The sequence below is a fragment of the Petromyzon marinus genome, chromosome 75 (genome assembly GCF_048934315.1).
Source record: "Petromyzon marinus isolate PM22_M1 ecotype Great Lakes invasive population chromosome 75, UKy_Petmar_22M1.pri1.0, whole genome shotgun sequence".
Classification (NCBI taxonomy): domain Eukaryota; kingdom Metazoa; phylum Chordata; class Hyperoartia; order Petromyzontiformes; family Petromyzontidae; genus Petromyzon; species Petromyzon marinus.
The window spans coordinates 4,260,733-4,278,419 of NC_133741.1; the positions used below are offsets into that span (position 1 = coordinate 4,260,733).

General features: G+C 50.4%; 1 protein-coding gene across 1 annotated transcript in view; it reads right to left on the reverse strand.

Moving 5' to 3' along the window:
* Nucleotides 1-17,687, reverse strand: part of LOC116958284 (uncharacterized) — a 60,352-nt gene that overhangs the window by 34,520 nt on the left and 8,145 nt on the right. Inside the window, exons 4-5 of the mRNA XM_076056431.1 lie at nt 6,552-10,801; nt 1,165-1,312 (exon numbers count right to left, since the gene is read on the reverse strand). Coding sequence (XP_075912546.1) covers nt 1,165-1,312; nt 6,552-10,801 — 4,398 coding nt within the window. The remainder of the gene's footprint in view (nt 1-1,164; nt 1,313-6,551; nt 10,802-17,687) is intronic.

Here is a 17,687-nt window from a genome sequence, read left to right on the forward strand (position 1 = left end):
GAGACTTCTAGAGACACGGGGAGACTTCTAGAGACAAGGGGAGACGTCTAGAGACACGTGGAGACTTCTAGAGAGACGGGGAGACTTCTAGAGACACGGGGAGACTTCTAGAGACACGGGGAGACTTCTAGAGACACGGGGAGACTTCTAGAGAGACGGGGAGACTTCTAGAGACACGGGGAGACTTCTAGAGACACGGGGAGACTTCTAGAGACACGGGGAGACTTCTAGAGACACGGGGAGACTTCTAGAGACACGGGGAGACTTCTAGAGACACGGGGAGACTTCTAGAGACACGGGGAGACTTCTAGAGACACGGGGAGACTTCTAGAGACACGGGGAGACTTCTAGAGACATGGGGAGACTTCTAGAGACACGGGGAGACTTCTAGAGACACGGGGAGACTTCTAGAGACACGGGGAGACTTCTAGAGACACGGGGAGACTTCTAGAGACACGGGGAGACTTCTAGAGACACGGGGAGACTTCTAGAGACACGGGGAGACTTCTAGAGACACGGGGAGACTTCTAGAGACACGGGGAGACTTCTAGAGACACGGGGAGACTTCTGGAGACACGGGGAGACTTCTAGAGACACGGGGAGACTTCTAGAGACACGGGGAGACTTCTAGAGACACGGAGAGACTTCTAGAGACACGGGGAGACTTCTAGAGACACGGGGAGACTTCTAGAGACACGGGGAGACTTCTAGAGACACGGGGAGACTTCTAGAGACACGGGGAGACTTCTAGAGACACGGGGAGACTTCTAGAGACTGAGGGAGACTTCTAGAGACACAGGAAGACTTCTAGAGACACGGGAAGACTTCTAGAGACACGGGGAGACTTCTAGAGACACGGGGAGACTTCTAGAGACACGGGGAGACTTCTAGAGACACGGGGAGACTTCTAGAGACACGGGGAGACTTCTAGAGACACGGGGAGACTTCTAGAGACACGGGGAGACTTCTAGAGACACGGGGAGACTTCTAGAGACACGGGGAGACTTCTAGAGACACGGGGAGACTTCTAGAGACACGGGGAGACTTCTAGAGACACGGGGAGACTTCTAGAGACACGGGGAGACTTCTAGAGACACTGGGAGACTTCTAGAGACACGGGGAGACGCGGGGATTGGGGGGAGAGGACGTGTGGGGTCGTCTTGCCTGCTTCTCGACAGTGACGACGAGGAACTCAAAGGAAAAGCACATGGCGTAACCGGAGTGCAGCCCGTGCCACACCGAGAGGAACGCCAATGCAGCCAGCTGGGACAGTGCCTTGGAGCCCAGCCAGCGGAGACGCTTGAACACGCACCTACACACACACACACACAGATACACACACACACGTAGATACACACACACACACGTAGATACACACACACACGTAGATACACACGTAGATACACACACGTAGATACACACACGTAGATACACACACACACGTAGATACACACACACACGTAGATACACACACACACGTAGATACACACACACACACGTAGATACACACACACACGTAGATACACACACGCACACACACACGTAGATGCACACACACACGTAGATACACACACGTAGATACACACACACACACGTAGATACACACACACGTAGATACACACACACACGTAGATACACACACACACGCAGACACACACACACGTAGATACACACACACGTAGATACACACACACGGAGATACACACACACGTAGATACACACACACACGCACACACGTAGATACACACACACACACACACGTAGATACACACACACGTAGATACACACACACACACGTAGATACACACACACACACGTAGATACACACACACGCACACACGTAGATACACACACACACGTAGATACAGACACACACACGTAGATACACACACACACACGTAGATACACACACACACACACACGTAGATACACACACACACCTACACACACGTAGATACACATACACACACACACACACGTAGATACACACACACACACGTAGATACACACACGCACACACACGTAGATACACACACGCACACACACGTAGATAAACACACACACACGTAGATACACACACACACGTAGATACACACACACACACGTAGACACACACACACACACGTAGACACACACACACACGTAGATACACACACACACACGTAGATACACACACACACGTAGATACACACACACACACGTAGATACACACACACACGTAGATACACACACGCACACACACACGTAGATGCACACACACACGTAGATACACACACACACGTAGATACACACACACACACGTAGATACACACACACACACGTAGATACACACACACACGTAGATACACACACACACGCAGACACACACACACGTAGATACACACACACGTAGATACACACACACGGAGATACACACACACGTAGATACACACACACACGCACACACGTAGATACACACACACACACACACACGTAGATACACACACACACACGTAGATACACACACACACACGTAGATACACACACACGCACACACGTAGATACACACACACACGTAGATACAGACACACACACGTAGATACACACACACACGTAGATACACACACACACACACGTAGATACACACACACACACACGTAGATACACACACACACGTAGATACACACACACACCTACACACACGTAGATACACATACACACACACACACACACGTAGATACACACACACACACGTAGATACACACACACACACGTAGATACACACACGCACACACACGTAGATACACACACGCACACACACGTAGATAAACACACACACACGTAGATACACACACACACGTAGATACACACACACACACGTAGACACACACACACACGTAGACACACACACACACACGTAGATACACACACACACACGTAGATACACACACACACACGTAGATACACACACACACACGTAGATACACACACACACGTAGATACACACACACACACACACGTAGACACACACACAAAGATCCCCCATATAGCCTGTAACAGACTGTAGGGGCAAGTGCTGTTAGCGAGCACCTATGAAGGCCAGAACGGTACACAAGGGGGTGGGTGGCCAGCACCACGCCCGACCACCTTTGTCTCCCTAGTGGCGATGTTTACACACCGCACCAGGTACTCATTTGAGGCTGAGTCGACTTAGGGGAGGCCCGGGACCGGTTCAGATAATCGTCACTGGTGTTGGCCGTGAGCGGGAATCGAACCCGGGTCGCCAGGTTCATAGCGCAGCGTAGCGCTAACCACTACACTATCGCTCCTCACACAGACACACATAGATACACACACACACACACACGTAGATACACACACACGTAGATACACACACACACACGTAGATACACACACACGTAGATACACACACACGTAGATACACACACACACGTAGATACACACACACACACACGTAGATACACACACACGTAGATACACACACACACGTAGATACACACACACACGTAGATACACACACACACACACGTAGATACACACACACACGTAGATACACACACACACACGTAGATACACACACACACACGTAGATAGACACACACACGTAGATACACACACACACACACGTAGATACACACACACACACGTAGATACACACACACACGTAGATACACACACACACGTAGATACACACACACACGTAGATACACACACACACACACACGTAGATACACACACACACACACACGTAGATACACACACACACACGTAGACACACACACACGTAGATACACACACACACGTAGATACACACACACACACACGCACACACGTAGATACACACGCACACACGTAGATACACACACACACATGTAGATACACACACACGTAGATACACACACACACGTAGATACACACACACACGTAGATACACACACACACACGTAGATACACACACACACACGTAGATACACACACACACACGTAGAAACACACACACACACGTAGATACACACACACACACGTAGATACACACACACACACACGTAGATACACACACACACAGATACACACACACGTAGATACACACACACACACGTAGATACACACACACACACACGTAGATACACACACACACGTAGATACACACACACACGTAGATACACACACACACGTAGATACACACACGTAGATACACACACGTAGATACACACACACACACGTAGATACACACACACACACGTAGATACACACACACACACAGATACACACACACACACGTAGATACACACACACATAGATACACACACACGTAGATACACACACACGTAGATACACACACACACACGTAGACACACACACACACACGTAGATACACACACACACGTAGATACACACACACGTAGATACACACACACACACGTAGATACACACACACACGTAGATAAACACACACACACGTAGATACACACACACACGTAGATACACACACACACACGTAGATACACACACACACACGTAGATACACACACACACGTAGATACACACACACACACGTAGATACACACACACACGTAGATACACACACACGTAGATACACACACACACACGTAGATACACACACACAGATACGCACACACACACACACGTAGATACACACACGTAGATACACACACATACACACACACACGTAGATACACACACACACGGAGATACACACACATACACACGTAGATACACACACACACACACACGTAGATACACACACACACGTAGATACACACACACACACGTAGATACACACACACACACACGTAGATACACACACACACGTAGATACGCACACACACACACGTAGATACACACACGTAGATACACACACGCATGTAGATACACACACACACACATAGATACACACACACACGGAGATACACACACACACACGTAGATACACACACACACGTAGATACACACACACGTAGATACACACACACACGTAGATACACACACACGTAGATACACACACGCATGTAGATACACACACACACACACGTAGATACACACACACACACGTAGATACACACACACACACGTAGATACACACACACACACGTAGATACACACACACACACGTAGATACATACACACACACGTAGATACACACACACGTACATACACACACACACACGTAGATACACACACGTAGATACACACACACACGTACATACACACACACGTACATACACACACACGTACATACACACACACACACGCACTCCCTTTAAGAGTGTGCTCCTAATGTCATCTCGTTACCTGTATAAAAGACACCTGGGAGCCAGAAATCTTTCTGATTGAGAGGGGGTCAAATACTTATTTCCCTCATTAAAATGCAAATCAATTTATAACATTTTTGACATGCGTTTTTCTGGATTTTCTTGTTGTTATTCTGTCTCTCACTGTTCAAATAAACCTACCATTAAAATTATAGACTGATCATTTCTTTGTCAGTGGGCAAACGTACAAAATCAGCAGGGGATCAAATAACTTTTTTCCCTCACTGTACACATAGATACACATACAGTGAACAGGATGGTGGTGATAGTGGTGTTGATGGTGGTGGTGATGATGATGGTGGTGATGGTGGTGATGGTGGTGATGATGATGATGGTGGTGATGGTGGTGATGATGGTGATGGTGGTGGTGATGATGGTGATGGTGCTGGTGATGATGCTGGTGATGATGCTGGTGGTGATGATGATGGAGGTGCTGTACCTGGCTACCCATGTGTTGGTGTTGGTGTTGAAGGAGGCGATGCTGATGATGGTGGTGATGATGATGGTGATGATGGTGATGATGATGGTGATGATGGTGGTGGTGATGGTGTTGGTATTGAAGGAGGCGATGCTGATGATGCTGGTGATGATGCTGGTGATGATGATGATGCTGGCGATGATGATGGTGATGATGATGATGATGGCGATGATGATGATGCTGGTGATGATGATGATGGTGGTGATGCTGGTGATGATGGAGGTGATGATGATGATGCTGGTGATGATGCTGGTGATGATGATGGTGATGATGATGATGGCGATGATGATGATGCTGGTGATGATGATGATGGTGGTGATGCTGGTGATGATGGAGGTGATGATGCTGGTGATGATGATGGTGATGATGATGGTGATGATGGTGGTGATGCTGGTGATGATGGAGGTGCTGTACCTGGCTACCCAAGTGTTGGTGTTGGGGTTGAAGGAGGCGATGATGATGATGATGATGGTGGTGGTGATGTGCTGGTGATGATGCTGGTGATGATGATGCTGGTGATGATGATGATGGAGGTGCTGTACCTGGCTACCCAAGTGTTGGTGTTGGTGTTGAAGGAGGCGATGATGATGCTGGTGATGATGCTGGTGATGATGCTTGCGATGATGGAGGTGCTGTACCTGGCTATCCAAGTGTTGGTGTTGGTGTTGAAGGAGGCGATGATGATGCTGATGATGATGCTGGTGATGCTGGTGATGATGATGTTGATGGAGGTGCTGTACCTGGCTACCCAAGTGTTGGTGTTGGTGTTGAAGGAGGCGATGGTGCCTGTGAAGAGCACGGTGATGATGATGGTGATGATGAAGGAGGTGATGATGGAGGTGCTGTACCTGGCTACCCAAGTGTTGGTGTTGGTGTTGAAGGAGGCGATGATGATGCTGATGATGATGCTGGTGATGCTGGTGATGATGATGATGATGGAGGTGCTGTACCTGGCTACCCAAGTGTTGGTGTTGGTGTTGAAGGAGGCGATGGTGCCTGTGAAGAGCACGGTGATGATGATGGTGATGATGAAGGAGGTGATGATGGAGGTCCTGTACCTGGCTACCCAAGTGTTGGTGTTGGTGTTGAAGGAGGCGATGATGATGCTGGTGATGATGCTGGTGATGATGCTTGCGATGATGGAGGTGCTGTACCTGGCTATCCAAGTGTTGGTGTTGGTGTTGAAGGAGGCGATGATGATGCTGATGATGATGCTGGTGATGCTGGTGATGATGATGTTGATGGAGGTGCTGTACCTGGCTACCCAAGTGTTGGTGTTGGTGTTGAAGGAGGCGATGGTGCCTGTGAAGAGCACGGTGATGATGATGGTGATGATGAAGGAGGTGATGATGGAGGTGCTGTACCTGGCTACCCAAGTGTTGGTGTTGGTGTTGAAGGAGGCGATGGTGCCTGTGAAGAGCACGGTGATGATGCTGGTGATGATGATGCTGGTGATGATGATGATGCTGGTGATGATGATGATGATGATGGAGGTGCTGTACCTCGCTACCCAAGTGTTGGTGTTGGTGTTGAAGGAGGCGATGGTGCCTGTGAAGAGCACAGTGATGATGCTGGTGATGATGGTGATGATGGAGGTGCTGTACCTGGCTACCCAAGTGTTGGTGTTGGTGTTGAAGGAGGCGATGGTGCCCGTGAAGAGCACAGTGATGATGATGGTGATGATGGTGATGATGATGGAGGTGATGATGCAGGTGATGATGATGGAGGTGATGATGGAGGTGCTGTACCTGGCTACCCAAGTGTTGGTGTTGGTGTTGAAGGAGGCGATGATGATGATGATGATGATGCTGGTGATGATGATGATGCTGGTGATGCTGGTGATGATGATGATGGTGACGCTGTACCTGGCTACCCAAGTGTTGGTGTTGGTGTTGAAGGAGGCGATGGTGCCTGTGAAGAGCACAGTGATGATGATGGTGATGATGAAGGAGGTGATGATGGAGGTGCTGTACCTGGCTACCCAAGTGTTGGTGTTGGTGTTGAAGGAGGCGATGGTGCCCGTGAAGAGCACAGTGATGCTGATGGTGATGATGGTGATGATGATGGAGGTGATGATGTAGGTGATGATGATGATAATGGAGATGCTGTACCTGGCTACCCAAGTGTTGGTGTTGGTGTTGAAGGAGGCGATGGTGATGCTGGTGATGATGATGGTGGTGACAGTGTTGTACCTGGCTACCCAAGTGTTGGTGTTGGTGTTGAAGGAGGCGATGATGATGATGATGATGCTGGTGATGATGCTGGTGATGATGCTGGTGGTGATGGAGGTGCTGTACCTGGCTACCCAAGTGTTGGTGTTGGTGTTGAAGGAGGCGATGGTGCCTGTGAAGAGCACAGGGATGATGCTGGTGATGATGAAGGAGGTGATGATGGAGGTGCTGTACCTGGCTACCCAAGTGTTGGTGTTGGTGTTGAAGGAGGCGATGGTGCCTGTTAAGAGCACGGTGATGATGCTGGTGATGATGCTGGTGGTGATGGAGGTGCTGTACCTGGCTACCCAAGTGTTGGTGTTGGTGTTGAAGGAGGCGATGGTGCCCGTGAAGAGCACAGTGATGATGATGGTGATGATGGTGATGATGATGGAGGTAATGATGCAGGTGATGATGATGGAGGTGATGATGGAGGTGCTGTACCTGGCTACCCAAGTGTTGGTGTTGGTGTTGAAGGAGGCGATGGTGCCTGTTAAGAGCACGGTGATGATGATGGTGATGATGGTGATGATGGAGGTGCTGTACCTGGCTACCCAAGTGTTGGTGTTGGTGTTGAAGGAGGCGATGGTGATGCTGGTGATGATGATGATGCTGGTGATGATGATGATGGTGACGCTGTACCTGGCTACCCAAGTGTTGGTGTTGGTGTTGAAGGAGGCGATGGTGCCTGTGAAGAGCACGGTGATGATGATGGTGATGATGAAGGAGGTGATGATGGAGGTGCTGTACCTGGCTACCCAAGTGTTGGTGTTGGTGTTGAAGGAGGCGATGGTGCCTGTGAAGAGCACGGTGATGATGATGGTGATGATGGTGATGATGATGGAGGTGATGATGCAGGTGATGATGATGGAGGTGATGATGGAGGTGCTGTACCTGGCTACCCAAGTGTTGGTGTTGGTGTTGAAGGAGGCGATGGTGCCTGTGAAGAGCACGGTGATGATGATGGTGATGATGAAGGAGGTGATGATGGAGGTGCTGTACCTGGCTACCCAAGTGTTGGTGTTGGTGTTGAAGGAGGCGATGGTGCCTGTGAAGAGCACGGTGATGATGATGGTGATGATGGTGATGATGATGGAGGTGATGATGCAGGTGATGATGATGGAGGTGATGATGGAGGTGCTGTACCTGGCTACCCAAGTGTTGGTGTTGGTGTTGAAGGAGGCGATGGTGCCTGTGAAGAGCACAGTGATGATGCTGGTGATGATGCTGGTGATGATGAAGGAGGTGATGATGGAGGTGCTGTACCTGGCTACCCAAGTGTTGGTGTTGGTGTTGAAGGAGGCGATGGTGCCTGTGAAGAGCACGGTGATGATGCTGGTGATGGAGGTGCTGTACCTGGCTACCCAAGTGTTGGTGTTGGTGTTGAAGGAGGCGATGGTGCCTGTGAAGAGCACGGTGATGATGCTGGTGATGGAGGTGCTGTACCTGGCTACCCAAGTGTTGGTGTTGGTGTTGAAGGAGGCGATGGTGCCTGTGAAGAGCACAGTGATGATGCTGGTGATGATGCTGGTGATGATGAAGGAGGTGATGATGGAGGTGCTGTACCTGGCTACCCAAGTGTTGGTGTTGGTGTTGAAGGAGGCGATGGTGCCTGTGAAGAGCACGGTGATGATGCTGGTGATGGAGGTGCTGTACCTGGCTACCCAAGTGTTGGTGTTGGTGTTGAAGGAGGCGATGGTGCCTGTGAAGAGCACGGTGATGATGCTGGTGATGATGATGATGCTGGTGATGATGGTGATGATGGAGGTGCTGTACCTGGCTACCCAAGTGTTGGTGTTGGTGTTGAAGGAGGCGATGATGATGATGGTGATGATGGTGATGATGGAGGTGCTGTACCTGGCTACCCAAGTGTTGGTGTTGGTGTTGAAGGAGGCGATGGTGCCTGTGAAGAGCACGGTGATGATGCTGGTGATGATGATGATGATGATGGAGGTGCTGTACCTGGCTACCCAAGTGTTGGTGTTGGTGTTGAAGGAGGCGATGGTGCCTGTGAAGAGCACGGTGATGATGCTGGTGATGATGATGCTGGTGATGATGATGCTGGTGATGGAGGTGCTGTACCTGGCTACCCAAGTGTTGGTGTTGGTGTTGAAGGAGGCGATGGTGCCTGTGAAGAGCACAGTGATGATGATGGTGATGATGCTGGTGATGGAGGTGCTGTACCTGGCTACCCAAGTGTTGGTGTTGGTGTTGAAGGAGGCGATGGTGCCTGTGAAGAGCACGGTGATGATGATGGTGATGATGATGATGATGGAGGTGCTGTACCTGGCTACCCAAGTGTTGGTGTTGGTGTTGAAGGAGGCGATGGTGCCTGTGAAGAGCACGGTGATGATGATGGTGATGATGATGCTGGTGATGATGATGATGATGGAGGTGCTGTACCTGGCTACCCAAGTGTTGGTGTTGGTGTTGAAGGAGGCGATGGTGCCTGTGAAGAGCACGGTGATGATGCTGGTGATGATGATGATGCTGGTGATGATGATGATGATGGAGGTGCTGTACCTGGCTACCCAAGTGTTGGTGTTGGTGTTGAAGGAGGCGATGGTGCCTGTGAAGAGCACGGTGATGATGCTGGTGATGGAGGTGCTGTACCTGGCTACCCAAGTGTTGGTGTTGGTGTTGAAGGAGGCGATGGTGCCTGTGAAGAGCACGGTGAGCTCAAAGCGTGCCACGTGGATGTTGCAACAAGCGTCCCAGCGACATCGCCCGTCCGGGGAGCGGCCGGAGTAGGCCAGTCCACACAGGATGCAGACTCCCTCCTGATAGACACACACAGATAGACACACACATATAGACACACACTCAGACACACACACATAGACACACACACATAGACACACACACATAGACACACACACAGACACACACACATAGACACACACACATAGACACACACACACACACAGATAGACACACACACACATACACACACACACATAGACACACACACACACATAGACACACGCACATAGACACACACACACATAGACACACACACATAGACATACACACACACACATAGACACACACATAGATACATAAACACACACAAGTAGATAGACACACACTCAGACACACACACAGATACACACACACATAGACACATAGACACACAGTGAGTGGGTGGGTGAGTGAGTGGGTGGGTGAGTGTGTGAATGAGTGTGTCAGTGGGTGGGTGAGTGGATGAGTGGTGAGTAAGTGGTGAGTGCGTGGTGATAGAGTGGTGAGTGAGTGGTGAGTGAGTGGCTGAGTGAGTGGTGAGTGAGTGGCTGAGTGAGTTGGTGAGTGAGTGGGTGAGTGAGTGGGTGAGTGAGTAAGTCGTGAGTGAGTGGGTGAGTGAGTGAGTGAGTGGTGAGTGAGTGTGTGAGTGCGTGGGTGAGTGGATGAGTGGTGAGTGAGTGAGTGGGTGGTGAGTGAGTGGTGAGTGAGTGGTGAGTGAGTGAGTGGTGAGTGGGTGAGTGGGTGAGTGGGTGAGTGAATGAGTGGTGATTGAGTGGTGAGTGAGTGGTGAGTGAGTGAATGGTGAGTGAGTGAGTGGGTGAGTGAGTGAGTGGGTGAGTGAGTGAGTGACTGTGTGAGTGAGTGTGTGAGTAAGTGAGTGTCTGAGTGAGTGAGTGACTGAGTGACTGAGTGAGTGACTGTGTGACTGAGTGTCTGAGTGAGTGAGTGACTGAGTGTGTGACTGAGTGACTGTGTGATTGAGTGAGTGAGTGTCTGAGTGTCTGAGTGAGTGTCTGAGTGAGTGACTGAGTGCGAGAGTGTGTGAGTGAGGGAGTGAGTGACTGAGTGAGTGAGTGTGTGAGTGTCTGAGTGTCTGAGTGAGTGTCTGAGTGAGTGTGTGAGTGACTGAGTGAGTGTCTGAGTGAGTGACTGAGTGAGTGAGTGTGTGAGTGTGTGAGTGTGTGAGTGACTGAGTGAGTGTCTGAGTGAGTGACTGAGTGAGTGACTGAGTGAGTGTGTGAGTGACTGAGTGAGTGTCTGAGTGAGTGACTGAGTGTGTGAGTGACTGAGTGAGTGTCTGAGTGAGTGACTGAGTGAGTGACTGAGTGAGTGTGTGAGTGAGTGTGAGTGAGTGTGTGAGTGAGTGTGTGAGTGTGTGAGTGAGTGTGTGAGTGAGTGAGTGACTGAGTGAGTGTGTGAGTGTGTGTGTGAGTGAGTGACTGAGTGTGTGAGTGAGTGAGTGAGTGACTGAGTGAGTGAGTGTGTGAGTGAGTGAGTGACTGAGTGAGTGAGTGTGTGAGTGAGTGAGTCTGTGAGTGAGTGTGTGAGTGAGTGAGTGTGTGAGTGAGTGGGTGAGTGAGTGTGTGAGTGAGTGGGTGAGTGAGTGGGTGTGTGAGTGTGTGAGTGTGTGAGTGAGTGTGTGAGTGAGTGAGTGACTGAGTGAGTGAGTGTGTGAGTGTGGGAGTGAGTGTGTGAGTGAGTGTGTGAGTGAGTGTGTGAGTGAGTGTGTGAGTGAGTGAGTGAGTGAGTGTGTGAGTGAGTGTGTGACTGAGTGTGTGAGTGAGTGACTGAGTGAGTGAGTGACTGAGTGAGTGTGTGAGTGTGTGTGTGAGTGTGTGAGTGAGTGAGTGTGTGAGAGAGTGAGTGTGTGAGTGAGTGTGTGAGTGAGTGAGTGTGTGAGTGAGTGAGTGACTGAGTGAGTGAGTGTGTGAGTGAGTCAGTGACTGAGTGAGTGAGTGTGTGAGTGAGTGAGTCTGTGAGTGAGTGTGTGAGTGAGTGAGTGTGTGAGTGAGTGGGTGAGTGAGTGTGTGAGTGAGTGGGTGAGTGAGTGGGTGTGTGAGTGTGTGAGTGTGTGAGTGAGTGTGTGAGTGAGTGAGTGACTGAGTGAGTGAGTGTGTGAGTGTGTGAGTGAGTGTGTGAGTGAGTGTGTGAGTGAGTGACTGAGTGAGTGAGTGAGTGTGTGAGTGAGTGTGTGAGTGAGTGGGTGTGTGAGTGTGTGAGTGTGTGAGTGAGTGTGTGAGTGAGTGAGTGACTGAGTGAGTGAGTGTGTGAGTGTGTGAGTGTGTGTGTGAGTGAGTGTGTGAGTGAGTGAGTGAGTGTGTGAGTGAGTGTGTGAGTGAGTGGGTGTGTGAGTGTGTGAGTGAGTGAGTGAGTGTGTGAGTGAGTGAGTGTGTGAGTGAGTGTGTGAGTGAGTGAGTGAGTGTGTGAGTGAGTGTGTGAGTGAGTGGGTGTGTGAGTGAGTGAGTGTGTGAGTGAGTGGGTGTGTGAGTGTGTGAGTGTGTGAGTGAGTGTGTGAGTGAGTGACTGACTGAGTGAGTGAGTGTGTGAGTGTGTGAGTGTGTGTGTGAGTGAGTGTGTGAGTGAGTGAGTGAGTGAGTGGGTGAGTGAGTGTGTGAGTGAGTGAGTGAGTGACTGAGTGAGTGTGTGAGTGTGTGTGTGAGTGTGTGAGTGAGTGAGTGTGTGAGTGAGTGAGTGTGTGAGTGAGTGTGTGTGTGAGTGTGTGAGTGAGTGAGTGTGTGAGTGAGTGAGTGAGTGACTGAGTGAGTGAGTGTGTGAGTGAGTGAGTGTGTGAGTGAGTGAGTGTGTGAGTGAGTGTGTGAGTGAGTGAGTGAGTGTGTGAGTGAGTGTGTGAGTGAGTGGGTGTGTGAGTGAGTGAGTGTGTGAGTGAGTGGGTGTGTGAGTGTGTGAGTGTGTGAGTGAGTGTGTGAGTGAGTGAGTGACTGAGTGAGTGAGTGTGTGAGTGTGTGAGTGTGTGTGTGAGTGAGTGTGTGAGTGAGTGAGTGAGTGTGTGAGTGAGTGAGTGAGTGGGTGAGTGAGTGTGTGAGTGAGTGAGTGAGTGACTGAGTGAGTGTGTGAGTGTGTGTGTGAGTGTGTGAGTGAGTGAGTGTGTGAGTGAGTGAGTGTGTGAGTGAGTGTGTGTGTGAGTGTGTGAGTGAGTGAGTGTGTGAGTGAGTGAGTGACTGAGTGAGTGAGTGTGTGAGTGAGTGAGTGTGTGAGTGAGTGAGTGTGTGAGTGAGTGAGTGACTGAGTGAGTGAGTGTGAGTGTGTGTGTGAGGATCACCGCTAGGAGCCAACAGCACAGGTATTTGTAGAGAGCGATCTTCCCCCAGAAGGCAAGGTGAACACAGCGATACCACAGCGGCTGAGCCTGCACACACACAGACACACAGACACACACACACACAGACACACAGACACACACAGACACACACAGACACACACACAGACACACACACACACATAGACACACATAGACACACACAGACACACACAGAGACACAGACACACACACAGACACACACAGACACACAGTGACACACACACACACAGACACACCCACACACAGACACACACACAGTGACACACACACAGACACACAGTGACACACACACAGACACACAGACACACACACAGACACACACACACACACAGACACACACACAGACACACACACACATAGTGACACACACACAGACACACAGACACACACACAGACACACAGACACACACAGACACACACAGACACACACACAGACACACACACACACATAGACACACACAGACACACACAGAGACACAGACACACACACAGACACACACAGACACACAGTGACACACACACACACAGACACACCCACACACAGACACACACACAGTGACACACACACAGACACACAGTGACACACACACAGACACACAGACACACACACAGACACACACACACACAGACACACACAGACACACACACACACACAGTGACACACACACAGACACACAGACACACACACACAGACAGACACACACAGACACACACACACAGACACACACACAGACACGTACAGACACACACACACAGACACACACACACAGTGACACACACACACACACACAGACACACACACACAGACACACACACACAGACACACACACAGAGACACACACACACAGACACGTACAGAGTCACACAGACACGTACAGACACACACAGACACGTACAGAGACACAGACACACACAGAGACACACAGACACGTACAGACACACACAGAGACACAGACACGTACAGACACAAAGACACACAGAGACGTACAGAGGCACAGACACGTACAGAGACACAGACACGTACAGAGACACACAGACACGTACAGAGACACACAGACACGTACAGACACACAGACACACAGATACACAGACACACAGATACACAGACACGTACAGACACACAGATACACAGACACGTACAGATACACACAGACACGTACAGATACACACAGACACACAGACACGTACAGACACACACAGACACGTACAGACACACAGACACACAGAAACGTACAGAGACACAGAGAGGTCAGTGGATGAGTGATGAGTGAGTGGTGAGTGGGTGAGTGAGTGGTGAGTGGGTGAGCGAGTGAGTGGGTGAGCGAGTGAGTGGGTGAGTGAGTGAGTGGGTGGGTGAGTGAGTGAATTGGGTGGGTGAGTGGGTGGGTGAGTGGGTGGGTGAGTGAGTGGGTGAGTTGGTGAGTGAATTGGGTGGGTGAGTGAATTGGGTGGGTGAGTGGGTGAGTGAATGGGTGAGCGAGTGAGTAAATGGGTGGGTGAGTGAGTCGGTGAGTGAATTGGGTGGGTGAGTGAATTGGGTGAGTGAGTGGGTGAGTGAATTGGGTGGGTGAGTGGGTGAGTGAATGGGTGAGCGAGTGAGTGAATTGGGTGAGTGAGTGGGTGAGTGAATTGGGTGGGTGAGTGGGTGAGTGAATGGGTGAGCGAGTGAGTGGGTGAGTGAATTGGGTGGGTGAGTGGGTGAGAGAATGGGTGAGTGAGTGAGAGGGTGAGCGAGTGAGTGAATTGGGTGGGTGAGTGGGTGAGTGAATGGGTGAGCGAGTGAGTGAATGGGTTAGTGAATGGGCGAGTGAAAGGGGGGGTAATTGGGTGAGCGGGCGAGTGGGCGAGCGAGCGAACAGGTGAGTGAATGGGTGAGTGAGTGGGTGAGTGAGTGGGTCAGTGAGTGGGTGAGCAAGTGGGTGAGCGAGTGAGTGAGTGGGCGAGCGAGTGAGTGAATGGGTGAGCGGGTGAGTGAATGGGTGAGTGAGTGAATGGGTGAGTGGGTGAGCGAGTGAGTGGGTGAGTGCGTGAGTGAATGCTTGAGTGAGTGAGTGGGTGAGTGCATGAGTGAGCGAGTGAGTGGGTGAGTGCATGAGTGAGCGAGTGAATGGGCGAGTGGGTGGGTGAGTGAGTGAGTGAGTGGGTGGGTGAGTGGGTGAGTGAGTGTAGAGTGAGTGGGTGGGTGAGTGGGTGAGTGAGCGAGCGAGTGAATGGGCGAGGGAGTGGGTGAGTGACTTGGTGAGTGAGTGAGTGAATGGGTGAGTGGGTGAATGGGTGAATGGGTGAATGGGTGAGTGGGTGAGCGAGTGAGTGAGTGGGTGAGTGGGTGAGTGAGTGAATGGGTGAGTGAGTGACTGGGTGAGCGAGTGAGTGAGTGAATGGGTGATTGAGTGAATGGGTGATTGAGTGAATGAGTGAGTGGGTGAATGAATGAGTGGGTGAGTGAGTGGGTGAGTGAGCGACGAGCGGGTGAGCGTGGGTGGTGAGCGTGGGTGGTGAGCGTAACAGTGCTCACCTGGTATTCTGCAGACAGGAGGTAGGAATCGGGGAAGTATGGCCCTCCAACAGCGAACACCAAGACATAGAAGAGTCCAAGAGCCATTCTCTCAAGAGCGGGACCCACACTGCACCACCACCACAACCATCATCACAACAACCACCACCACAACCATCATCACAACAACCACCACCACAACCATCATCACAACAACCACCACCACAACCATCATCACAACAACCACCACCACAACCATCATCACAACAACCACCACCATCATCACAACAACCACCACCACAACCATCATCACAACAACCACCACCACAACCATCATCACAACAACCACCACCACAACCATCATCACAACAACCACCACCACAACCATCATCACAACAACCACCACCATCATCACAACAACCACCACCACAACCATCATCACAACAACCACCACTACAACCATCATCACAACAACCACCACCACAACCATCATCACAACAACCACCACCACAACCATCATCACAACAACCACCACCACCACAACCATCATCACAACAACCACCACCACCACAACCATCATCACAACAACCACCACCACAACCATCATCACAACAACCACCACCACAACCATCATCACAACAACCACCACCACAACCATCATCACAACAACCACCACCACCACAACCATCATCACAACAACCACCACCACAACCATCATCACAACAACCACCACCACAACCATCATCACAACAACCACCACCACAACCATCATCACAACAACCACCACTACAACCATCATCACAACAACCACCACCACAACCATCATCACCACCACAACCACCACCACAACCATCATCACAACAACCACCACCACAACCATCATCACAACAACCACCACCATCATCACAACAACCACCACCACAACCATCATCACAACAACCACCACCACAACCATCATCACAACAACCACCACCACAACCATCATCACAACAACCACCACCATCATCACAACAACCACCACCACAACCATCATCACAACAACCACCACCACAACCATCATCACAACAACCACCACCACAACCATCATCACAACAACCACCACCACAACCAT